Below are 27,932 nucleotides of genomic sequence, written 5' to 3' on the forward strand. Positions count from 1 at the left end.
GTGTTTTAAGAGCACTAGATCCCTGTGTGTTGAAACTCCTTGATCAGCTTTGGTACCAGAGGAAGGGCAGTGGGCTGGGGGTGTGGGGGAAGGTGTGCAGCAACAGCAGAACCAGGAGTCAGATGATGAGACAGAGCCTTAGCCTCCCACCTTCTGAGAGCAACTTTGTGGAATGAGGTACCTCTGGGCACTGGATTGGGGTGCTAGATTTACTGACCCTCAGAGCTGGAGCTGAGATACTTTGGTGGAAGCCTTATGGTGGAGTGTTGTGCCCTTTGGGTGTTTATGGACAACCATAGACAACTTTGTAGCATTACACAAGCAGTGCAGAAGCTAGGCTGAGAGACTTAGACATGCCAGAGAAGACACTGTCCTCACTAAATAACTGTATCCTGAGCATTTCGCTCTGTTGCGACATGTTAACTTCCTTAGTAAACCCCATAATCATGAGATCTGCGTAGCCACTGCAGTGAATGATTGAACCCAGCAGGAGAGTAGAGTGCTGTGGGTGGAACAGTTGGTGTGTGAATGGAGTAAAAAAGGATGGAGGTTGGAGGCATGGCTGACCTTTGCCTTTTTATAATTGACCTTGGGGGCTGGAGGGGGTCAGATGTGGACCCCACACCATTATCCACAACTCATATGGTTGTGGCATCTATCTGCTGTGTTATTGTTATTTTAACAAGAGTAAATGAATGGCCCAAACCAAGGAAAATGTGTTGCTTTTCTATACATAATAATGGATTACTATGCATAATAATGGATCAGAGTAGGAGTGAAGACTGCTTTCTTTTTTCGGGGATTTTCTTAAACGTCTAAGGGCCCAACGTTGCAGTGCAATTGATGATCTTGGGTGGAATGAAGGGTCATCAGGGCGTCAACTGCATTCTCTCATGAGTGATAGTGCAGCTTTTGATAAAGAGCAGTTCAGCCAGGTGACTCGGCTGGGATTTACCCTCCTGCGGGCCATTGTTGTGACTTTGGCCAAGACATTTTGCCTTACTATGACCTTTGGTAAGTGGGAATTAAAAGGCAAATGTTCCTCATAGTAGTGTTGTTTGTTAAGAAAAGATAGAGAATATATATATATTCTCTATTATATATATATAATCCTTTGAACAGTGATGAGGACAAATATCTGTCTAAATACCTGCTATTGTCTTTAGCATTCCAGCCTGAGTAATCCTGAGCATTTACTTGCCTGATGTCCTACATCTATGAAGCTACAGCAATAACTGTGTGCACTGGAAGGAAAATGACATTGATTTTGCTCTTTGTGAAATTTGTGATGTAGGCTCAGTTTTGTGCATTGTTGGGGGTAGTAACCTAAGTATCAAGGAAAGAGGCAAATGAGTAGAACTGTGATAAGGACTAAGGGTTCAGTGACTCCAGCAGACTCCAATGTCAAAGTATATCACGTGGGCTCTAACCCAGCTCCTAGCTGGGCCTGTGTCACTGAAGATTCCTAGTTCGGAAAGTGGGGAGAATATTCCACCTACTGTAAGTTATAGCAACGTCTGGGAAAGAATGACCACTCAACCTCGTGTACCTCTAATTACCTTTACCCCTAAAAATACAACTTGACCATACTGCATTTGGTTACTAGACAATAAGTGAAATATAACCATTTAGCATTCTAATGATTTTGCCACTTCTTTGTCACTGTATCTCTTTACTTCAATAATTTCACTCTAGACTGAAAATTAGAGCCTCCGTTTTAATTTTTCTAAAATTGCCCCCATCTGATTCAGCTGCCTAGACTTTTCTTGGATGGGGTTGAGGAAATGGACATAGATCTTTCACCTGAGAATCAAGGGAGAAATAAACAAGATTATCAACATAAAAGTTCATATGATAGGTCTGCATCTGGGTTATACATTTGCAGATTCATTCCTTCATGTATGAATGTGCACATCCATCTATACATCCAGCATCTACCGACTTCTCTGTGGGGCTTCATCAGGCTGGTTGGAGTTCTTCCTCAGCTGTCACTCAATAGCTGCACGACTGCGAACAAGTTACTGAAGCCCTTTGAGATTGCGGCATCATTTTTCTTATCTCAGGGTTATTGTGAGAATTCACTGAGATAATATGGAAAGCTCCGAGTACCCTATTTGATATTCTGTCAGAGCTCAATAAACATTACTTGTCATTGTGACATTGATGATGTGACAGACCTTGTGTTGTGTGCTAGATAATAAAGAAATCAATACAGGAGTGCTGCAATGGAATCGCAGCCCAGTAGGCAAGACGCACTGTGAATATATAGGGTTGGAACAAGATAGAACAGTAAAACCAAACCAAAGCTCTCTGCGGTGGAGTCAATAGCAACCTTTACAGCAATGTATAGTGACCCTATAAACAGAGTAGAATTGCCTCATTGGGTTTCCAAGGCTTTAAATGTTTAAGGAAGCAAACTATCTCCCCTCTCTCCTGTGAGGCACAAATGGCCAACATTTGATTGGCCAACCGATATTCAACTCACGTCATGACCAGGGCTCCTAAAAGGATAATTAAGTCAATGATAAGACAGAGGTGCAATATGATTTGCAGATCCCAGTGATTGCTGGGCTTGCTTAGGCCAGGAGACATACTAGAGGAGATGCCTTGTCAAAAAGACCCAATCTGTAATACACAAGGAGCATTCTAGCAGTTAACACTTTGTGCAAAGACGGAAGGTAGGAAATTGCATCATATATCTAAGGAAATATGGAATAGTGTTTGAGCCTTGAGACTAGGGAGCTGCAGAGGACCCTCTTAAAGAACTGCACTTATGCAATGTTGGGAGGTGCTCTTGAAGAGCTTTGAGGAGGGATATAACAAGTCTAGGTTTGGGTCCTAGAAAGATTCTTTTGTGACTATGTGGGATATGGAGAGTGACATGGAAGATAGAACGCGTAGTGGCATGAACTTATTGCAATACTGCAGGGCAGTGGCAGTGAGGAGAAGACAGGCAGTCAGCAAGGGGGAATCATCAAGAGTGACTCTGCAAGCTCTAACTTCAACATCTGAGCTTCAGCCCCGTGGTGCCATTCATTAAGACGGAGAAGCATGGTGGGGATGAAGTTTTGGGGCTCAGATAATATGTTTTTGACTTGTGACATTAGAGGTACTTGCAAGGCATCCAGGTGGAGCTACATATCTAGGAAACAAGAGGGAGTCAGCATTGCAGAGACAGACACTGTGTTCATTACGTATTGGAAGTGGACTGAAATAACACCAAGGATGGCTTGTGAGAGGCTGATTACATGAGGTCCTAATTCAGAACCAATATTGAAGAGTCAAACAGAGGAAGGAAGTCCAAGAACCAGAAAGACTGAGAACAAGGAGAACCAGACCTTAGATGGAGCAAAATGCTTCAAGAAGCATGCAAAACGATTCTTCTCCTCTAGGAGGTCTCAGTAGTATAAATAGCCCTTATCTACTGCATTATAAACCTCTTACTGTTGAGAGCAGGTATGTGTTTCACTGCTTCTGAAGCTATGAGCAATGCCTTTTGTTTAAAAAATTTTAAAAACCAAAGTGTTGCCATCTAATAGATTCCGATTCATAGTGACCCGTGGGCTCCAAGTGAAAACTATGGACCGGCAAAGGACAGGCTAGGCTGTCTTCGAAGAAGGATGGCCAGGGTGCTTCTGAGAGGCAAGGGTGGTGAGATTTCCTATTACTTATATCACTTCGGACACACTTTCAAGAGAGACCAGTCCCCGAAGCAGACCTCATTCTTAATCAAGTCGAGGGGCATGGGAAAAGAGGCAGGCCCTCAACAAGACGGATTGGCATTGTGGCTGCAATGATGGGCTGAAGCATAGAGACGATTGTGAAGATGCACTGGGCAGCATTGCGTTCTGTTGTGCGTAAGGTCGCCATGGGTTCAAACCTACTCAATGACATTTCAAAAGAGCAAACAACAACGTGTGTGCCAGAGTAGAAACTGCCCCACAGGGTTTTCTTGGTTGTGATTGTTACAAAAGCAGTGCTCTGACTCTTCTTTGGTATTCCTGGGTGGATTAAGAATGCCAACCTCACACGCTGTCTCCCTTCCCCCATCATTCATAATCTATCAAGGGGTCACAAGGGTAGGGGGTGGGAGGGAAGGGAAAAAAGAGGAGCTGATATCAAGGGCTCTATAGAAAGTAATTGTCTTGAAAAGAATGGTGGCAATATATGAACAAATATGCCTGATACAATTGATGTAAGAAGAATTGTAAGAGCTCTCAACAGAATGATAAAAAGAAATGCCAACCTTCAGGCCAGTTGATAGTAGGGAGACATAGTTGGTGTAGAGATTGAGGGTGTGGATTTTGGAGTCTGAACACCTGGTTGCCAATCATGGCACTCACATTGACCTTCTCTGAGTCCTTGGGGAAATTGCTTAATCTGTCTGCGAATTTTAGTTTAGTCCTGGATAGGACGGTAAAAAATAAATCCATATCACACAAAGCAATGAGGATATTAAATAACATTACACAAAGGAATACTTAGCTCATTGCTATTTAATCCAAGTGGCCCATACAAATCCAATAGCTTTCATTATTAAGCATAATAAGTGCTATCTATTGCACAGAAAGATGGAGTTGTTGGCTCACCTTGCCTTGTAACATGTGCTTTGTACAATTATTCCAGGAGTGATAGTTTGTGCTGAGTACTTCACAATTGTTCATGTGATTCACCTGTGAACTAGGAAAAGTGATCAGTAAGGTGCTTAACCAGGCTTTGAAGTGCAGGCTGTGACCAGGAAATGTGACGTGGTTACCCGAACATGATGTAAACTGTGTTCTCACTAAGCTACAACAAATGAAATTAAATGTAAGCTGTCAAAACCTAGCTTGCATAACTTTCATTTAATACTTGTCTAAAATACCGAGGAGGGAGATATTTTCTATCATGAGTCCTCATTTACTAGAGGAAACTTCCAAAATTGAGAGCTATTTGCTTTTGGAAATAAGAATGAATGAAGTAATTTTTCAACAGCTGTCTTGCATATGTAAAAACAATGTGAAAAAATGGAATGGTTGTTCTGCTATGAAAATAAATGAGCTCATACACGAGAAGGTCCTTTGTATTTTCAGAGGAAGATAAAAATTGATTTCAAGGTACTTTAATTACCATTCATTACATTCCTCAATATCATTTATTTCTTGTTCACTCCGTTTAACATATCTATTAATTACTGGAACTAGGTGAGTATAGGAATCCTAGGCCTCCGTTCAGCTTCACAAACCAGGTTCTTGAGGGTTCGGGGAGAGGAAAGATGGTGTTAATAAACTTTGAAACGGAACAAGTCCTTTGGACCCGTTACTCAACGATTACCCTTCCTATCCTTTGGAACGGGGATTTAGTGGTTAAAACTTTCTACTGTCCTTCAGATGACATTCTACTGGACGCTTAGAATGGGAGTACCAAGAGTTAAATCCCAGTTCTGCCAACAGCTAGCTTTGAGTGTTCAAGTTTCCTTCATAAAAAATGCCACTTACTTTTGAGTTGATTTCTACTCATGTCAATCCCAGCGAGACAGAAGAGAACTGCGCTCTGCAGGGATTTCAATGACTGATATTGTCAGAGACCAGCCCTTTTCCTCAGGGGCCTCTGGGGAAATGCAAACTCCCAATCTTTAGGTTTACAGATGGGCGCTTAAGCATATATGCCACAAGGAACTACACTTTGATTTTCTCCCCAGTGTAAAAGAGACTTGGATTAAATCATCTTTCACATTTCTTGCCATTCACGTATCATGTTGTTTCCTCCACAATACCTTTTCATTGGTAGAATTTGCAAAGAATGACTGGTTTAAAACTGTCTTTTCAAAGGAATGTCTTATAACCCAGCACTCTGGGAGGAGCTACGCATGTTCCATGTACAGACACCCTGGAGAACCAGCCTATTCCATTGTTCCATATTAGAACATTCCATTCTCTCCATTTGAAACTCTTGTGGTTAATAGATGTGTTATTTCATTTTGTGATTTATAGTTTTATTTGTGTATGTATTTACTTCTACAAAAGGTTTTAAGTTGGTTTGTAATGTTGAAATAATTTGTAAAATAGAGCAGAAACAGGGAAAAAACAAAATCAAAGAAAAAGAACAGAAAGAGACCTTGCTGAGCCTCTAATGGGAAATAATTATCACAGTTTAGAAATCAGTTTAGCCCTGGGTTCTCTGGCAGCTAAGGCAAAAGGGGCAACACATTGTGATTTTCACAGGCATATAAAGGAAGAGATGAATGGAAATCCTTAAGGAAAAATGAGTTTCTTTTCTTCATTTGTGAAAGAATAGCAAGGACTATAAATGCCTTTAGCAAAATTTATAGACGTTGTCTTTGTGGCTAATTCTTATATCAGCTCTCTAATGATATCTCGCAGCATGAGATGTATACATTCTAGTTTTTAAAAGAATACACCTTAATTACAGTTGAGTTGGAAATGGAGCAAAATACCCACAAACCTGCCAATCTAACACGACTATTTTCATGTTGACAAATTTAATCATCTTTGCCCTTATGCAATTAGGGTTTTCACAAGGCACCCTGGCTGGGTTTCTCTAGCAAATAAAAGGGCCCATGACAGGTGGGTTGCTAGTCGTATTTCTGTGCTTGCAATTATGATATCCCCTCTATGTTTTATGCCACTCACTGAATGCTGAATATTCTTTTATTTGTTGACTCATAACTTTAACAGATTTCATATTGGTTACAATTTATTCATGAGAAAATTCATGTAAAATATGCACTTGAAAGTTGGACATTTAATGAAGAAAACCAAAAGAAATATTTTTAAAAGAAATCATTTTATTGGGGGCTCATACAACTCTTGTCACAATCCACCCATCCATCCATCCATCCATTGTGTCAAGCACACTTGTACATTTGTTGCCATCAGCATTCTCAAAACATTTGCTTTCTTCTTGAACCCTCCTCATTTCCCCCCCTCCCCCCCCCTCCACTCCTCCCTCACAAATCCTTGAACATTTATAAATTATTATTATTTTGTCATGCCTTACATTGTCTGATGCCTCCCTTCACCCAGTTTTCTGTTTGCCCTCCCTCAGGGGGACCACATGTTATACATATATCATTGTGACCGGTTCCCCCTTTCTATCCTACCTTCCCCTTCCCCTCATGGTATTGCTACTCTTATTATTGGTCCTGAGGGGTTTATCCATCCTGGATTCCCTGTGCTTCCAGTTCTTATCTGTACAAGTGTACATCCTCTGGTCTGGATGGATTTATAAGGTAGAATTGTGATCATGATAGTGGGGGCGAGGAGGAAACATTAAAGAACTTGAGAAAAGTTGTGTGTTTCATCGGTGCTCTACTGCACACTTGCTGGCTCATCTCCTCCCCATGACCCTTCTGTAAGGGGATGTCCAGTTGCCTACAGATGGGCTTTGGGTCTCCACTATGCACTTCCCCCACTCACATTGATATGATTTCTTGTTCTTGCCTGATACCTGATCCTATCGATACTTCGTGATCACACAAACTGGTGTGCTTCCTTCATGTGGACTTTGTTGCTTCTCAGCTAGGTGGCCACTTACTTATTTTCAAGACTTTAAAGATCCCAGATGCTATATCTTTTGATAGCTGGGTACCATCAGCTTTCTTCACCACATTTGCTTATGTTCCCACTTTGTCTACAGTGATCGTGTTGGGAAGGTGAGCATCATGGAATGCCAGTTTAATAGAACAAAGTGTTCTTGCATTGAGGGAGTACTTGAGTAGATGTTCAATGTCAATCTGCTACCTTAATACTAAACCTATAAATGTATTCACATAGATTTATTTCCACATCCTTATATATAAACATATTTACATATGTACATGTCTGTATTTAGACCTCTCTATATGCCCTTTGCCTCCTAGTTTTTTCCTTTGACTTTCCTCTTGTCCCACTGTCATGCTCAGCCTTCATTTGGGTTTCAGTAATTCTTCTCAGTTACATTGCCCTTCATCAAGCCCTACCAGGCCTTCTACACCCTCCTTGACATTGTTGAATGCTGCAATTATGTATTAATAATTCAAGAGGTATTTATTTGTATTAGACATTGGCTACATTAAAAACAAAAATTTAAAAACCAATTGATGTTCTGTTCAGAAAATTTAGGAAGCAGCTTTGATGAAAATCTGGATGGAATTGTCCTAAATCTACAAGGGGTTGAATCATGATCTTGAGGATTAGACCAACATTTTTCTCAAAAACTGTGATAAGCATTTGGACAGGTATATGGTTAAAGTTCACCTTTCTTGTGCTGCATCATATGGAAGAGACAGTCTATCTTTGTATGCCTGGGTTGCAGATGATATTGTTCTGATCCTAAAGTTATCTTATCTGGATTTCTCTATCAGTACCAGGGACACGTGAAGGCCCTGGGACACGTGAGATGTCAAATGTAATCTTCTTTGAGTTTTGTTTTGTTTTAAATCAAGATATTTGGACTCAACAAACTGGATGCTTCCTTAAATCTTCATCTAACTCAACCTATGATTATAGTAATAAACTTTACTGACATATTCCCATAGAAAACTGAATATTCCTAGCTAGTAGTCAATTTGAGGTTCAACCATTTAGTTGTAGGCTCAAAAAGAATCAGTTCCGAGTGTTCCATTTAGTTGTTCTGGAATCTCCTTTCTCCTGACAGGTGAGAATGACTTCTTCAGGATATATATTTTTTATTATTAAAGGATCAACTCTTATAACAACCATACATCAATTATACCAAGCATATTTGTACATATGTTGCCATCATTCTTTTCTAGACATTTCCTTTCTATTGAGTCCTGGTATTAGCTCTTCACACACACCCCACGTGATCCCTTGATACATTATAAATTATTATTATTTTCATATCTTACACCAACCACTGCCTCCCTTCCCCCATGGTTTCTGTTGTTAGTCTCTCTGGAGGGAGGGTGTGCTTATGTGTCCATTGCAATCAGTTCCCTCTTCCTCCCCAACTCTCCCCACTTTCTCCCTTCTCTTCTGGTATCACCATTTCAGGTCCTGTTCCTGGATTCTGTGTGTTATGGACCCTTATCTCTTTTCTGTACCTGTGTGCCTGCTCTGGTATAGTCTGAAGTTAGAGGCAGCACTGGGGTTATGATAGTGGGCATGAGGAAGCCTCAAGGAACCAGACGAATATTGTGTGTTTCATCGGTGCTTTAATGCACCCTGGTTGATTCAAACCTTCCCTGTGATCCCCTCTGTAGGGGGATGTCCCATTGTCTGCAGATGAGCTTTGGGTCTCTGCTTTGACACCCCTTGTTCTCAACCATATGTTTTTGTTTGTTAAGGGTTTTACATATGTAAATATATTTATTCATAAAAATAAAGGTATTGGCCTATGTACATGCATTTATATGACAATACACTGAGGAAGTGGATGGACTTTGGGCCTCTGTTCATACCTTCCCTCATTCCAAGAACACTTTGTTCTAACAAACTGGCAATCTGTGATGCTTACGCTCCCAACACAATCGCTGAAGGCAAAATGGGTACATAAGCAAATGTGGTGAAGAAAGTGGATGGTACCCGGCTATTAAAATATATAGCATCTGGGGTCTTAAAGGCTGAAGTTAAACAAGTGACCATCTAGCACGGAAGCAACAAGCCCACATAGAAGAAGTTCACCAGTCTGTGCAATCATGAGGTGTCATCCGGACCAGGTAACGGGCATCAAAAGACTGAAATGACTTTTATATATTGAGACAGATGCACTTTATCATAAAGCTGCCCGTACTGGATTCTACTCTATTTTCTTAAGAATGGCATTCAATGTAAAATGAGTATGTGTTTCATATTCTGTTTTATTAGGGGATTCAACATGATGAGTTAATTAAATGTTATTTTCATATTGGTATAAACAATAGCCTGGTTTCTGAAGCCATAATAGAGGGTGAAATAGAATGACTATCTTTGAAATCACTTGAGGGACTATAAGCAAACCTTACAAAGATAAACCAAGCAAATACAAGAGTTTACAAGTATAGATTATCACAGAATTAATAGTAATTTCTTCACTTAGTATATTTGGTAGCTTCTATATGATTAGCCATTATTGTGCAGAGTAGAAAATGTTACTTTGGGATTGTCTATCTTTTGACAATGCTATTTGATAATACTGATATAGAAAATATAGGACTCACACATTGTACATTTAAAAATATCTATCATCCGTTGCGAACAATGACACTCAAACTCTTCCTGGGAGAGTATATAGATAAGATCATTATTCTCATTTTCTAGTGAAGGAAACTGAAATGAAATTCCTTGCCTAAGGTCAAAGAACAAATCACTGGCAGAATAAGATTAGAGCAGTGAGTTCTTGATTTTCAATTCTTTGCTCAATCAACTAAGTCATATTGTTTTACTCAAGGGGAGCAGATTTTTATCAGTCAGTGGGAATAAGGCACTGCCAAGAAATTGCCAGGTAGACCAACTTGAAAGATGAAAATCTCCTCAATCAACCATTTGTTTATCTACAAAAATGCTAAACTGCTCATTATACGGATAACTTTCACTGGGCTGTCTCAGCATGTTGGTCTCAACCTCTGACTATGTTTGGTCATATTCGAAAGTTAATCCCTGGAGTCTCTGTCTTTGAAAGACCATAATTTTAGAATCTCTTGGAATAATAATTATTAAGTATGTCTTGAATAATATGTCCTAATGTCACAGAGTTGGAACAAGCTCTTTGAAAGTGTTTCCTGATGAACTCACACAGCATTCCTTTACTCAGCAGCAGATCTGAGGCTGTGTAAAATAAGACCTCCCAATTTAGAGAAAACTGGCTTTGTAAGGCAGCCATCAACTACACACAAATACATGTCAGCCAGGAAGGTAGGACTGAAATCACCAGACCCCATCTAGATCCCATGAATCCTAGGAGTCAATTACTTTAGATGGGAAAGCGGCCAAGTAATCAGCTGACCGGTGCTGTGGTCCATGTAGAAGTTCATGGGCAGGAATAGTGGCATTCTTTCAACACTCAACAAACATTTACGGCACTCCTCATATATGCTTGCCTACATCCTAATAGCAATATATCCTAATTCTTGACCATGTTCCGGTAGATTAATCAGTTGACAGATGAAACATTTTTCCTAGGGTCAAACAGCACAAATGAGAGGCAAGATGTAAACTCTGGATCCTTGACCTTTTAGCTCAATTTATTCAATCATGAGGATATTGAGTTTGTTGATAGATGATTCCCTTATACATGATAGTTTGCCTTATGCATTTTTTTAGCTCAATTGGGAAAATGCATCATCTGAACTCATAGTAATTCACAATAAGAATGTCACAGACATTATTATTCACTTAAATTATGTGGAATTTGAAGTAGTTAGGCTTCAATAACAAATATTATGATAAACAAGAAAAGGAATAGAAAATTCACTTCTTCCTCTTTCTTAGACCCCTGAATCCAATGTTCCACATAAATAACAATCAGCAAGTGTGTGATCTTATTGTTAACAAATTAAAACCACGTTTAAATGTTGCCACTTTTGCTAATTGCATACAGTCCATTCCAACTCATCGTAAGCTGAAGTCGTACAACACTATCCACTCCTATGCCATCCTCACCATCATTTCTATATGTAAATTCATTTTTGCAGTCACTGTATCAATGAGTTTAATCTGCTTCCTCCCGATAACACCTGAGATAGTTAAGCTTTATGGTCTCAACCTGGCTGATAAACACATGTAGGGTTATTTGAAGGGCAGCAAGATAAATGGCTTGGTGACCCTCGCCTTTTGGGTTCTTGGGTCTCTTGCTCTCCGATGGTCAGACCAGGGTGCAGCTGCCTTAGCCAGTTCCCTGCTTCAGCAGGAAAGGCTCACTTCCTGCAAGATGTTCCTGAGGAGAAGGCACATGGACCTACCCCAATGCAGCTGTGGGTGCTGGAGCAGCCATGTGGAGACCCATGCCAGTGCTGAGATGCTTACATGCTCACTGATTTGGCTTTCCTCCTGCAGTCGGTGTCATTGCGTATGTTTTGGGAGATTGAAGAGGACTTTGTAGATCGGTGTGGGACATATGGGCAAATGTTGGACTTCTGGGCTTGCACAGCACTGGGTTTGGATGCTTTCTTAATGCACACTTAACCTTTATATAAAACTCTCACTCTACATACATGTAAGTTTCTGACGATCTGTTTCTCTAGTCTACCCAGGATAACAAAACCCCTGAAGTATATGCCATCTTCATTTCTAAGGAACAACTGGATATATTCTTCTGATACAGATTTGTTATTGTTTTCTAGAAGTTCATGGTGTATTTAATATTCATCACCAACAGCATAACTTGAAGGCATGAGTCCTTTATGGGTCTTTCTTATATATCATCCAGCTCTGAATGCACCTGAGACAATTGAAAATACCATGACTTGGAACAAAAACACCTAAGTCCTCAAAGTGGCATCTTTGCTATCTAGCACTTGAAAAATATCCTTTTCAGCAGGTTTGCCTAATGAAACTAATTTGATTTCTTTATTCTGCTTCCATGGGTATTGGTTATTCATGGAAATACAATGAAATCCTTGACAACTTCAACTTTTCTCCATTTATTGTGATGTTAATTAGCGGTCCTATTCTAAGAATTTTTGTTTTGTGTAATCCATATTGAAATCTGTAGTCTTTGATCTTCATCAATAAGTGTGCTTTTCACTTTCAGCAAGCAAGATTGTATAATCTGAATATTTCAGGTTGTAAATGAGTCTTCCTCCAATCCCTGTGCAATCCCAGCATCTCATACAGATTATGTAATTCCAGCGAGAGAAGACCACCTTGACACAACCTTCCCTTGCTTAAGCCAGGCAGTATCCTGTCTCACTGTTCAAATGACTGATTCTTGACATATGTGCAGATTCCACATGAGCACAATTAAATGCTCTGAAATCCCCGTTCTCCACAATGTTACTATATTTTGTTCTGAATCACACTGTTGAATGCCTTTGCTGAGCCAATAAAACACAGGTAAATATCTTTCTAGTATTCTCTGATTTCAGCCAATATTTATTTATATCACCAATGTTATCCTTCCCACATCCTCTTCTAAATCTGGCATGGATATATGGCAGTTCTCTATTGATATATCGCTGCAACCAATTTTGAATTATTTCCAGGAAAATTTTGCTTGCAAGTGATATGCCATCCAATAAAATACACATTGTGTGGGATCAACTTTCTTTCTATTTGCCAGGTAGTTATTTAAAAACATCTCTTAGCATAGTATATCTGTTTGTTAAATCGTCTCAATTGGTATTCTGTCATTTTCTGGAGCCATATCGTCATTACTGCTTTCGGTACAGCTCAGATTTCGTCCTTCAATACCATCGGTTTGTTTTTTCAGTCATACACTGCCTCTTGGAATGGTCAGGTTCGTTTGGGCCTTGTCATTATCTAGACCTTCATTATCTTTTGATGCTTCTATGGCACTCAACTTTTTTTTTAATTCTCAAAGATTGCAGTAGGGTTGAGTTTGTTCTTCAGTTCTTTGGCTTGAGAAATTCGGAGTGTGTTCTTCCTTTGTAGTCTAACTTCAGGCCTTTGCCCATCTCATTATAACACTTTTCATTGTCTTCTCAAACCTCCCAGTATTTCGTTTAACTCTTTTACTTTATCATTTCTTTTGTTCGCTTTAGCGTTGTTCAAGATCAAGTTTCAGAGTCTTTCCCGACATCCTTTTTACCCTTTTCATCCTTTCTAGTCTTTTTAACGACCTCTTGCTTTCTTCGTGTGTGATGTCCTTGATATCATCACACAACCTGGTCTTCATTTATTAGTATTCAATGCATAAAATCCACATGGTTCCTCCAGTTCCAGGGCTCTGGTTCCATCAGCTTAGCTCCACGTGTCTTATCAGCAGGAAGACCAAGCAGAGAGTGTGGGTCTGGCCTCTAATGAGTTATTTATCTCCATAGTGCCTCCAAATGAGGTTATCAAGTTGCAATCCGACTGACAGGCTAAACTCCACCCCTTCACTCTTAATAGTTTCAATATGACACCAGATTATGTAACTACCACAGTCACATCATGGGATTACTAGGTATTTACTGCCAAAATACTGAGGACCCTGGCCTAGACAAGTTGTCACCAAACATAATATCACAGTTGCATAACTGGTATATTGATATTAGTCTATCACTGTTAGGGTTGTACTTTAGGGTAGATCTTGAAATGTTTCTTTTGACCATAAGAGTGATGCCATTTCTTTTCAACTTGTTTGTCCCATTATAGTATATCATACGTTTCTCTAATTCAAAATGGTCAATGCCACCCATTTCAGCTCACTAATTCTTAGAGTAGTGATTGATTTTATGTGTTCTATTTAATTGTTGACCACTTCCACTTTTCTTAGGGCCAAATTTTGCTTATTTCACATTATTAATAATGCACTTGTATTATTAATAGCTTGTGTTATTCTGATTTCTCTAGGGAAGCAAAATCAATGATGCTTGCATGTGTGTGTATATAGGAAGAGATTTATATCAAGAAATGGCTCAGGTAGTTGTAGAAATGGCTAAGTCCAGTCCCGTTCAAGTACACGAGTCAGATGTAAGCTGAAGGCTTCTCCTGACTCCCGAATATGCAGGGATGTTGAACAGGAAGCAGGAAGACGAAGCAGGCAGACCACAGGCTGGTGGATATTTAGCTGAATTAATCCAAGTTTGGTAGTTCACGGAAGTCTTCTGGGATTGGTAGGTAATACTATAAAAGGTCAATGAACCAGACGCAGGATCAAAATCGAGCAGTCGAAGTCAGCTAGTTTCCACACCCTGTCAATTTGGATTAAGGGTATGTCACACCCTGAATGAAACCTCCCACATCATATCAAGTCGACTAGATTAAGGCAATCTGTTCCACTCACAACTGCTGGGCTGCTTCACAGAGTATCCCATCAGGGAGCTGACCACTCAGTGGTTGATCATGTTATGGGAGACTCCTCAGTCACCCAAGTTGACATAAAAATCTAACCATCACAGTACTTCATACATTATTAATGGATGTTCAGAGAGACTTCTCCTTCTGAGTAGTGCCACATCATCAGATGAAGATCTTGACAACTTTATCCCATTTATATAATGTTAAACTTTAATAATAACAGATAATTGTTGAGAACTGGTTATCAAGAACTGCTTATCAAAGTTCGCATTGTTGATCAGTTGTTAGAATTCGACACCATTGTTTGGACTTGATGAGCAGTGGCATTTTTTGGCATTGGCAATGAAGAAAACATTTTGTAACTGTCTCTCAGACGTTACATATGTTTTACTAGAATAAAGTTTTTTAAATGATCACGGATTAAAATCATTAAAAATTATACTTACAAAGAAAAAAAAATTTTCATCTCTTTAGGAGACAGCCCTCCTCATATATATTCTGAGTACCTTTGAACCCGAGGGACTAATCTTCTAGCACTGTATCAGTCAAGGTTCTGCAGTCATTTATAAAGTTCTCACTGGCAGCTTATTTTCAGAAGTATATCACCAAGTTCTCCTTCCTAGGCTGAGTTGATCTGGAAGCTCTGTTCTGACATGTCCACCATAGGTGACCCTTTTGGCAAATGAATTATCAGTGGAATAGCTTCCTGCATCACAGCAACACCCAAGTCACTACAATAGAGTAAACTGACAGATGCTTTGGGGTGAGTGTAAGAGACTCCAGGGCAAAAATTATTTAGGTTTTGTGAGAGGAATATACAAAAATATCAGAATTCTGAGAGCAAAAGGAGAAGTCATCAGAAACATTTTACTCTTAAGGTGGAAGAATTTGGAAATTTTGAGAATTTTTAATGCTTTTTCTTTTATTTGATTACTGTTAAACTCAACTTCATACAGACTAAAAAGTATTTAATTTATGTCATGTATCTTCTCTGGCTTACTTTTAAAATATATTTACCTTTTGAGTGTCTTTCAGATAAAAGCTTGGATAGAACATGTAAATATCCATGGTGTCAGTTAAAGATGTAATAGTCATTTCAGTTTCAAAAATCAAATATAGTCACTATAGACTCAAATGACCATCCTCCCAGGGTATTAATATCCTGTGGCTCAGTTGTTTTTTCTTCTTCCTGTTTTAAATAATATTCCAAGGAAGTCTTGTTAGTTTTGAAAGTATTTGTTTATTTACCTATTGAATTTTGTAATTAATTAAAAAATCAGACATTTCAGAAACCCGCATTTTACTTTAAATTAAAGGATAGCAATATTCCTTCATTTATTCACTTAGCAGACATTTATTTTAGACAGAAAAGTGCCTTCAACAGGGTGAATAGAGAGGCCTGGCTCTGAAGATTTACAATGAGATCTGAAAGGAACCAGCCACTAGAACATTCATAGGAAAAGCTTTCAAGCATGCTTCAAAGCCTCCAAGGCAAGAGTTACTTATAGTTCGTGAAATAGTTCTAAAAAGATATCTGAATTCAGTGAGAGAAAGAAGCATCCATCATCGTATTTGAATAGGAAGCTGGAAACATTTGAAAATTTGGTGATTTAAAAAAAATGCTTGTTTATTTTAAAGATGAAGAAATCAAGACCCAGTGTAATTGATTTTGTTTTGGTTCTTCGCTCGTTAAATTGGAACCCAGGTCTCCCACCGTCCAGTCTATTGCTTTTTCTACTAAACACAGCGATGGCTGTTCTTGAAAGCTCTGGAAGTATTATTAAGCATTGGATACTAGATTTGAGAGTTTCAATTCATACCCCAAAATAACTGAGAAACATTTAATTCCCTTTTCTTTATAATCAACAGCAATTGCCAAGACCATATCGATCATTATGATTTTCATTCCACATTATGAATAATCAAGGCATACCTTGGGTTACTCAGGGACCTACCGACTTGAGTATATGTCAGGGAAGTGTTCAGGCATTTACAGGACAGTATAAAGGAATCGTCGTGTTTAAGACATGAAATGCTTTACCTTTTTTACCATTTACAGTTGTTGATTTGTGGGCTCACTGGTTGTCTTTGCCACACTATATGGCTTTCTTCTTGATAGATTTGTAAAAGTAAAATGTTGAGACCAGTAATTCATATAAATTGCATAGACTCTTTATATTTAGCCACCTTTCTATTTCTAGTAAAGCACCCTTGGTGGCACAAAGGTTAAAGCTCTCAGCTGCTAACAAAAAAGTTCAGCAGTTTGAAGCCATCAATGGCTGCATTTGAAACTTCTTTTTACCAGCTGGTGTTCTGCCCATACCTGTCTCATGTCTCAGTTGAGAGAGCCCGTCCCCTCTGTGCCAGAAACAGATAGAGCAGTGGGGCTGGCCAGATGCCCTGTGATGTGGATGTGCATGCACAGGCAGAACAAAGAGGTACTCATTGTCATGGAACAGGGAAGGCATCCCCCTGATGATGGAGACACTGGGAGAAAGGGAGGCTCAGTTTCCAGCCGCCAGTGGCGCGAGTGTTCCAAGCCTGAGACTGACCAGTGGAAGCCACAAAGGCTACAACGGTTTGACTTCCCAACAATAGCATAATGTGACCGTTACAATGTGACTTCATGCTATCAGGTTATAATAAAATACGAAGCTCCAATACCAGATTCCCGTATCCTGAGTTTACGAAGGAATTGATCAGGGGCATGTACTGAAACTCTTGGATCCCTGAGCTTGCTAATGATCTAAAAATGGTACAAGAAGTGGAAAAGAGGAAGGATTTAGTTAGGGCATTTTATTTTGGGAGAAAAGTGTTGCCACACTGTGAAGTCCCCCTTGTTCCAGAGGAGGAGGAGGAGGGGTGGAGGGTGATCCCAAGGCTCCTGAAAAGGAGCTTAAAGAAAGACTGCCCTAAAAATGGACTCTGCCCTTGCAGGTCGGGAGATGGAGCACTGGTGCCTTGGAGGTGGAGAAGGCTAAAACAGCCTGTGGGAATAGGGTTGAGATGCTTAAAACCTTAACCTGTTCACTCCTGTGATTGTCAGGGCCAGGGATGTGTTACATCCTGTCTCAGGACCATAAATGGGTTTTCTACATTAAAAAAAAAAAGCACCAGGAACTGCAGGTAGATGACCTGGAAAAAATTTTTTTGGTGGGGGGCGGGGTTCTACACAAAAGGGTTCTTTCAGAGAATGGGGGAAGCCCTAAAGGGAGAGGGTAGAGAGTAAACCACCAAGAAGACAGAAGTGGGAGGGGGCGCCAGGGATTTTCAGAGGTGGAAATACCTGCATTGTTGGAGTTTCCAGGAGGCATTCCTGGGAGCTGAGAAATGGAGGGTCTGCCTGAGAAGCTGTAAGAGCTGGATTGGCTGGGACGTATGACTAGGTGAGGATGTAAAGCTGGAACAAGTCTAAGTAAGACTTTTCTCAAACTTTCTCTCTCCCTTCTCCGCTCTGAACACTCAGAGCCCATTTGCAAGGGGAGAGGGGAATCGCTCTAGAGAGGGAAATAGAAAGGAGCCTCCCACTGCCCACCTTTACTTCTGGTGTCTTCTAATCTGAAGCAGGGCTGCTCTGTGGAAGAGGAAACAACTGGGCATTTAAATCAAGTAGCGTTACGATGAACTTCTTGGGCTAGGCATGCTAAGTTTTTTTAAAAAATCATTTTATTAGGGGTTCATACAATTCTTATCACAATCCATATATCCATCCATTGTATCAAGCACATTTGTACATTTTTTTATTTTTTATTTTTAATATACCCTCCCCTTGGGTGGATTAATGCCCCATGCCCCCACTACCCGTTTCTTCCTTATATTCATCTTTTTGTTTTCCTTTCTGCCCCTCCTCCACTATTGTCTACCATGTGCCTCCCTGGTTTTGGTCTGGTCTCTGCCATACTACACAGCCTTCACCCCAAAAATGTTTGTATACAGTAGCTTTTTCCCCTATGCCACTTTTGCTTTTTTTTTTTTTTTAATTCTTACCTCAGCGGGCTCATGTTGTACTTGTCCTTTTGTGCCTGACTTACTTTGCTTAGCATGATTTCCTCCAGTTCTTCCCATGCCGCTATGTGCCTCATACGTTCATCACTGCTTTTTAGTGATGCGCAGTACTCCATTGTATGTATATACCACAGTTTTTAAATCCAATCATCAGTTGATGGAAATTTGGCTTGCTTCCAACTCCTTGCAATTGTGAACTGTGCCGCAATGAACATTGGAGCACAGATGTCTGGTCTTGGTTTGTTTCTTGCCTCTTCTGGGTATATGCCCAGTAGGAGGATCACATTTGTACATTTGTTACCATCATCATTCTCAAAACATTTGATTTCTACTTGAGCCCTTAATATCAGCTCCTCATTTTCCCACCTCCCTCCCTGCTGCCCCATCCCTCATGAACCCTTCATAATTCATAAATTATTATTATTTTGACTTATCTTACACTGTCTGAAATCTCCCTTCACCCATTTTTCTGTTGTCCCTCCCCCAGGGAGGAGGTTATATGTAGATCCTTGTAATCTGTTCCCCCTTTCTACCCACCCTTCCCTCCACCAACCCGTTGTTGCCACTCTCACTACTGGTCCTAAAGGGATCATCCGTCCTGGATTCCCTGTGTTTCCAGTTCCTATCTGTACCAGTGTACATCCTCTGGTCTAGCCAGTCTTATGAGGTAGACTTGGGATCATGATAGTGGGGGCGGGTTGGGGGGCGTGGGGAGGAAGCATTTGGGAACTAGAGGAAAGTTGCACGTTTCATCGTTGCTACACTGCACCCTGACTGGCTCATCTCTTCCCCGCGACCCTTCCATAAGGGGATGTCCAATTTCCTACAGATGGGCTTTGGGTCTCCACTCTGCACTCCCCCTCATTCACAATGATATGATTTTTTTGTTCTGATGATGCCTGATACCTCATCCCTTTGACACCTTGTGATCGCACAGGCTGGTGTGCTTCTTCCATGTGGGCTTTGTTGCCTCTGAACTAGATGGCCACTTGTTTACCTTCAAGCCTTTAAGACCCCAGATGCTATTGCTTTTGATAGCCAGGCACCATCAGCTTTTTTGGCCACATTTGCTTATGTACCCATTTGTTTTCAGCAATCGTATCAGGGAGGTGAGCACATAATGACATGATCTTTTGTTCTTTGATGCCTGATAACTAACCGCTTTGGCACCTCGTGATCACACAGGCTGGTGTGCTTCTTCCATGTGGGCTTTGTTGCTTCTGAGCCAGATGGCCACTTGTTTACCTCCAAGCATTTAAGATCCCAGGCACTATATCTTTTGATGCTTGGGCACCATTAGCTTTCTTCACCACATTTGCTTATGCACACACTTTGTCTTCAGCGATTGTGTCAGGAAGGTGAGCATCATGGAATAGTTTAATAGAACAAAGTATTCTTGCATTGAGGGAGTACTTGAGTGGAGGCCCAATGTCCATCTGCTACTTTAATACTAAACCTATAAATATGCACTCATAGATCTATTTCCCCATCCTCATATATAAATATATTTACATATATACATGCCTGTATTTAGACCTCTATAAATGCCCTTTATCTCCTATCTCTTTCCTCTACTTCCTTTTACTTTCCTCTTGTCCCACTATCATGTTCAGCCTACAGTAGGGTTTCAGTAATTCCTCTCAGTTACATTACCCTTGATCAATTCCTACCAGGCCTTCTACACTCTCCTTACCACCGATTTGGATCACTTGTTTTTCCCTTGTCCCTGGCTTTGTTAACACCACTACCTTTCCCCCACCACACTGATGATTTCTAATACCAATTGTTGTTGTTGTTAGGTGCAATCATGACTGTGGCAACTCATAGTGACCCTATTGTACATTAGGACACAATGCCACCCGGTCCTGTGCTATCTGCACATTGGTTCTTATGTTTAGGCCTATTATCACAGCCATTGTAGCAGTTCCTCAGTTCAAGGACCTTCCTCTCTTTCACTTCCCCATCTACTTTACCAAATAGGATGTCCTTCCCCAGGGACTGGCCTCTCCTGATCTTGTGTCCAAAGTAGATGAGACGAAGCCTCATTATCCTTATAGCTAACAAGCATCTGGCTGTACTTCTTACAGGACAGATTTGTTAGTCCTTTGGCAATCCCTGACACTTTCACTATACTTCACCAGCACCATAATTGAAATGCATTGATTCTTCTGCAGACTTTCTTATTTTATGTCCTAAGTTCACATACGTGTGGGGAAATTGAAAATGCCATGCCTTTGGTCAGGTGCACCTTAGTTCTCAAAGTAATATACTTGCTTACCAACACTTGAAAGAGGTCTTGTACGGCAGACTTAAGGATCTCTTGGCTTCTGCTTGCATGGGCATTGATGGTGGATGCAAGCAAGATGAAATCCTTGACAGGTTCTTTTTTTTTTTCGTTTATCATGATGTTACATACTGGTCCAGTTGTGAGGATTTGGGTTTTCTTTACATTGAGTTGGAATCCATTTTGAAAACGGTAATCCTTGATTTTTATCAGCAAGCGATTCAAGTCCTCCTTACCCCCAGCCAGTTGTGTTATTGTGTAGCCAAGGTTGTTAATAAATTTCCTTTGATCCTGATGCAGCATTCTTCTTCATATAAATCAGCTTCTCTGATGATTTGCAAACAAATTGAATAAGTGAGAGGATACAACCCTGGCACCCACCTTTCCTAACTTCAAACCATGCGGTATTCTCTTGTTCAGTTCAGACGACTGCCTCTTGATCCACGTGCAGTGAACACACTGAGGAATGCCCACTCTTCTCAAGATTATTCATAGTTTGCTATCGTCTACACAGTCGAATGCCTTCGAACATTCATAGTTGCTTGCTTTAAATGATTAAATTATTCAGTGTATTAGGCCAGGTTGACTAGAGAAGCAAATCCAGGGACACTCAGATATGTCTACGAAAGAGCTTTATAGCAAGAAGTAATTATATGTCAAGAAAGCATTCCAGCACAGACCAACTCAAGTCTGTAAGTCAAATACCAGTCCATAATTCCCAGTGGGTTTAAAGTCATGTGGATCCAAGATCAGTGGTGGAAACAAGGCAGGGCTCTCGCAGCTCTGGTGTGTGGCCACCAGAGTCCCAGCAAACAGGAAGGCAGAGTGCCAGAAAGAAAAGGCGGTTACCCCAAGACCTCCTTATGAGAAGACTATGTCCCCAAGGAGACAGCATCAGGTGGTGACCTGATTGACAGGTCAGACTACACCCCTAGTCAGGAGTGTCCAGTTGACGTACAAATATCTTGCTACTACATGCAGATATAGTTCTGTGCTTTTCAGATTCATCTATGCTGTTCTGTGTAGTTAAAGTTTGCTTCTTCACAATTCTGTGCAGCATTTCACTGACAAATATACAGGATTTGTGAATTGTTCCATTAATCAATTTAAATTGTTTCTAAGTTTCCAAACATGTGCTGCCATTGAGTCACTTCTGCCTCATAATGACCCTCTGATAGAACTGTCTCTGTGAGTTTCTGAGAATGTAGCTCTCATCTTTGTCCTGCTGTGCAGCTGGTGGTTCTGAGCTGCTGACTCTGAGGTTAGCAGTCCAATTGGTAGCTGGTAACACCACCAGGGCTTCTGGCACTTCCAGATTTAGGTTCTGGCAAAGTCTGTTGTATGTACTCATTTGGCTGTTAAAGAGCTAGGTATTATATTATAGGTATGTCTTCATGCTGACCTTCAGTAGGTAATGGCAAACCATTTTCCAAAGTGATTGTACAGATTTACACTTCCATAGCTATGCAATAGAGTTCCAGTTTTTCTTCTTCCTTGCCAACACTTGATACATGTTTGCTGTTTTTCATTTGAGCCATTTTGGTGTATATCAACTATTTTCTCAGGAAAATCGTGTCCTAGCCATTGGCGTGGCCTCAGTAAGCTGCCACACAGGGGTTTAGATCTCTTCTCAATAGGCGTTCCTTCCATGAGACCGTTGCTTGACGAGTAATTGAAGCACAGCGTTTTATATTTAGCAAGAAACTCAGCGTTCCCGGTAAATGCTGCTCAATATTTATCCATTGCTCTGCTAAGTGATATAATAGGCATGGAGGCTTTAATCAATATGCTTTTGAATTGAAATGCAAGAAAACGAATTCAAACTAGTTTAAGCCTCCCCCCCCCCACTCCCCCACACTCAAATTAATTAGCTTCTCTACCTAAAAAGACTCTAAGGTAATGGCAATTTGGGCTTGGTAGCTGACAAGCCAAGCTTCTTCAGGGGCTGTTACTGCTTTTGAGTGGGTTGCCTCGTTTCTCAGGCAAATTCTTCCTGTCTGGGAGTAAGGGTGTCTGCTAGAAGCTCCAACTCCACAGCAGTAAGGGGATGTCTAGGTTTAGTAACAACTTCTTCCAATATATTCTTGAGGAGCAACAATTCTCTAAAGGAAACTGGGGTGCTGCTCTCAGAAAGGGAACAGTGTTTGGTGGTAGGTAGGCAAAACCAACATAATATCTATTGCAAGAGGGCTTTCCTAAAAACAACCAGCCAGCCAAATATATTCCTGAGATGGTACAGGATGGATCCTTGGATTAAGCAACACTGCCAGGAAGCTGTGCATTTGGATTGTGTCCCTTCGGACCTGGTAGAATTGCTTTTATTGAACTGTGTGTGAGCACTATGCTATCAGTCTGTGGGCAACTTCTTCTGTGATTGTCGACAGCACCCAAAACCCCGTTAACTTGATTCCAGTGTCCGTGTTATGGGATTCTGTGTGAGAAAGTTCATGCTGGTCTCTCTGTCAGATTTATACACTAGATTGCGTTTCCTTCTTTGCATTGCTAGAATGGTAAAGTCAATTTATGACCTATTTTAATTAAGTATTAACCAAAAGACAAAACAAAACTCAACCCCATTGATTCCAACTCATCAGCACTCGAGAGCACAGAGTAGAACTGTACCATACAGTTTCTGGGACTATACATTTGGATGAAAGCAGACAGCCACATCTTTATCCTGCGAGCAGTGGGTGGGCGGTCCCTGAGCTTCCCATTAGTAATCTAGCATGTTAACCACTGAGCTTCCAGGGCTCCTTTAATTCTAGCTCTCAAACATGAACTTTTTAGTGCTAGTGTCGCTCCTTAATTTTTATCTTATATTTACTTCATTATGATTTCCCAGTTATTTTCTGTCATATGTTCTTAAATCCTTTTTGAAAAAAGGTAAGAAATAAATAGAATTGTGTCACACTTTGTTTCCCTACATTAAAAATAGCATTTCATGAGAGTTCTATGAGCCCCCAATAAAACAATTAAGAAAAGATGAATAAATTTGCACTCCTTTGGCAAGAAGTCTATTAACAGATGTATTTTGGCTTCTAGTTTTACATGAAGGAGTTGTAAAACACTACAGAATCAGAAGACTGGATGAAGGGGGTTTTTTCCTTACCCGAAGAAGAACCTTTTCGACGTTGAATGAATTTGTGAGCCACTACAGCAGGACCAGTGATGGCCTGTGTGTGAAACTGGGAAACCCGTGCTTAAAGGTGAAATTCATCTAAGTTGTGCTTATTTGTTCTTTTAAGCTTTTATATTGGAACATTTGCCATGTCATAAGTTTTTTGAGAGGGGAAAAAAAAGAAAAAATAAGAGAGGAAAAAGTATTGAATTGTGTAAGTCAGTAAGAGACAGCCTATGGCCTATGCGCCAACATTGGCCCATGCTTTGGACATGTGTTTTACTGAATCACAGCCACACATATCTGTCCATGCGGGTTCTTTCCCTGCTTTCGTGCCGCAGTGGCATACGTTGCTACGTGAAGAAGAGACTGTATGGTCTACAAAGCCTACAATATTTACCATCTTGTCCTTTACAGAAAGTTTGGCAACGCCCTACCTAAGACAATCACTGAAGACAGCAGATAAGCGCCCTTTAGAATAGGCTGTTAGTAGGATACCTTGCCGCAGCAGCACTTAATGATATGGCTGGAGGCAAAAGAAAGATGCAAGAATATAGTTCATCACTAGCTCTCCCTCTAAGAATATTTATATGAAGTCACCAGGTTCATAACTGTTCTTGAAAAGTAATGGCTTGACTTTTTAATTTTTTTATTTTAATTTTTTAAATTTTTTTTTGGCTTGACTTTTTTCAACCTGCTATATTTGGAAGGGGAAATAACATTGAATAGAATTAGTAATAGTTACCATTTGGGCTTCTAACGACAAGGTGAGCAGTTTGAAACCAATGGCTGCTGCACTGGAAAGAAGATGGAGCTTTCTCCTTCTGTAGAGAGTTAGCCTCTCAGAAACACACCGGGGTGTGCTTTCCCACCTGAAGGGTCCACACTGCAGGGCTGCTAAGAGTCAGAAATGACTGTCACAGTGAGTTGGGTTTGGGGTATATCATTATTCAGTTGTTTGCATATTTTACTGAAATGCATTACAGTATAAGCAAGTCATCAGAACTCATTTCATATATATTAGTCGGATATCCAACCTTGAGGTTTACACCTGAGAGATAAGGGAAAGCTTCCAAATGATGTGTTCTCAGAATTTTATGGGCCAGGAGAAGCTGAAGAATTTTGTCTAGTAGGTATGACATTTTTTGATTAGTTTGCCATGCCAAGGGGTTATGTGATTTTGGTGTAAATATGCATAACTTGGATTACAAGAATGTGTAAGATCATGTTGACTAATTTCTTACCTCAAAGCATATTACAGACTAAAATTACTCAGATCTGCACGTATTGGTGAATTCCAGTGGGGAAAGAGTTTACAAAAAGGTCACATGTGCACTCAACATGCTTAAGGTTTGGAGGGGAGATGAGAGAAATATGGAAAGGTAGGTGGCCAACTGGTTCGTGAGGTCTAGGAAGGTAGGGGCTGCCTGTATTGCTTATAAAATGGCACCTAGTAGGTACCTAAAAAATATTGATTTACTGAATGAATGAATGAATTAAAAATCAAAGGAAAATGTGAAAAAGATGAACTGTTGCTAAACATGTATATGTTACAAATACTAAGTGCTACAGAGCTGAATATTTGGGAAGGATTTGTGAGAATTTGGGAGGATTTAGCTAGGTAAAGACACAGAGAGGAAGCATTCCAGAGCCACATGACGAGGGAATGAGGCTGATGGATCACAAAGTAGCTGCCTTAGCAAGAGGGTTGGGAAATGAGTTTGCAGAGGTAAGAAGGCCAATTCTTTCACAAATGTGTTTATGTTTCCAAGTAATACCAAAAAAATAAATCTAGCTTATTTCAAAATTGTTTCTCCTGTGAAAAGTAACTAGGCCACTATTTTCAAGAATAAGATTGTTTCCCGCCCCAACCCCCCCGCCTCACAAGTATCATAATTTTTCTCCGAGACAGGTACAAGTCCCAACCACTTTTGATTTGTCCTATAAAACTGCGGACCAGTGGGAGATAGACCGCAGCTCTGTGCAGCTTCTGAAGCGACTGGGGTCTGGCCAGTTTGGTGAAGTGTGGGAAGGTCTATGGAACAACACCACTCCAGTAGCAGTCAAAACGTTAAAACCAGGTATACGCATACGAGTCTCAGAGGTTACATTGTATATGTTGCTTTTTGACTGGCTCAGCTTGCAACTGTAAACTTGGGTTACTGGCACTCCATTGTGCACTGGTCACTCTCTGGCCCCTGATAACCATCGCCTGTGGACAGGACTTTATATACCAATGGTTAGAGAAGAGAAACACTTAATTGGATCCGTTCCCTAATTGAAGATTTCAGCATAACACCTCTTATCCCGGTTAGGATTCAGTCCACTAATGTTCTCCCCTTTTCTCAGCCTCCTTTCAAAATTACTTAATCGAGCTATTCAGGGAACGGCTATCAAATAGTCATTGGTTGTGGTTTAGAGGTGAAAACGATCCATCTAAAAGAAGTCAGATTTGAAGTTTGGGAACATTTTTTCCTTCTATCTTTCTTTTCCCTGGGGCACATTTCTTACCAATATTTATTCAGCCTGGCATTAGTTCCACCAGTGTAAAAATGGGGGAGGATGATTTATAGAAATTAAGTAACTTTTCAAGATCCTTTCATAGGATCTTGAGCAAATCCCTGAACTCTCCTATGCTCAGTTTAAAAATAGATATTAACAAGATATTAACAATGGGTTAGTTCCAACTCATTGCACACCAGTGTGTTTCAGGCTAGAACTTTATTCCACAGGGCTTTCTTGCCTGTGATCTTATGAGAGCACATTGCCTGCTGGGTCTTTCTCCCACAGTGTGCTGTAGTGGATTCAAACTGCAGACCTTCTGGTTAGTAACCCAGAGCAAAATATTTATGCCATCTGTGACCTGGAGACCCATCTAGCAGTGTTATTATGAAGATTAAGTTAGATCATTAGTGGAAATGCTTAGCATAGCACCTGGTTCATAGAGTAATAAAGACAAACTATTTGACCATCATTTATATTACTGTGAAGTCAGTAACTAGAAAAATGAGATTTGAACCTACTTCTTGCCTCCAGTCTCATGGAACTAATATACTGCAGTGATCTCTTCTATTTACTTCAAACCATATAGGAAAGAGTAATAACTGTAAGTGAGAAGACGATATTCTGGGAGCCTCCATTATTTACCTATCCCAGAATTCCTAGAAGTTGGGAAAGTCTCTGGGTGATAGACCATGAACACTTGGTTGCTGTGAGCTAACAGTTGAGTGTAACACTATCATTCCCAAACTCGATGCCAAGGTGGTCAGGGGCTCCACAGTCAATCCACACGGGTGCTGTGGGGCATACAAAAGCTTTGAGGTACAGAACTTGAGTACTACACAGATGCACAACTATGTGGTAGTTTACATGTCAGTATATTATACTCCTTTAGATGACACCAGACCTCTGGGAAGCTGGGATTTTAGGGCTTACTGTGATCAAAAGCAAAGTCCACACAGAAATCAATGTTACAAGAATTGAAGAGCATGGTGTTTGCTTCCAAGATTTCAGAAGACCAGTTGATTTATATATCTCTTTAGTAACTAATTTTGGTTAAGGGTAAATTTTAAAATTATATTTTCTTTAGAATTATCTGTATTAGCTTTTCAATGACTATTGGATTGTTGTTAGGTGCCCCTGA

The 27,932-nt window shown here is 40.3% G+C and overlaps 1 protein-coding gene across 1 annotated transcript in view; it reads left to right on the plus strand.

The window, feature by feature from the left end:
* Nucleotides 1–27,932, plus strand: part of FRK (fyn related Src family tyrosine kinase) — a 131,358-nt gene that overhangs the window by 86,865 nt on the left and 16,561 nt on the right. The window contains exons 3-4 of the mRNA XM_075553980.1: nt 24,214–24,377; nt 26,202–26,370. Of these exons, the coding sequence (XP_075410095.1) occupies nt 24,214–24,377; nt 26,202–26,370 (333 nt within the window). The remainder of the gene's footprint in view (nt 1–24,213; nt 24,378–26,201; nt 26,371–27,932) is intronic.

The sequence above is a fragment of the Tenrec ecaudatus genome, chromosome 7, assembly GCF_050624435.1.
Source record: "Tenrec ecaudatus isolate mTenEca1 chromosome 7, mTenEca1.hap1, whole genome shotgun sequence".
NCBI classification, from domain to species: Eukaryota; Metazoa; Chordata; class Mammalia; order Afrosoricida; family Tenrecidae; genus Tenrec; species Tenrec ecaudatus.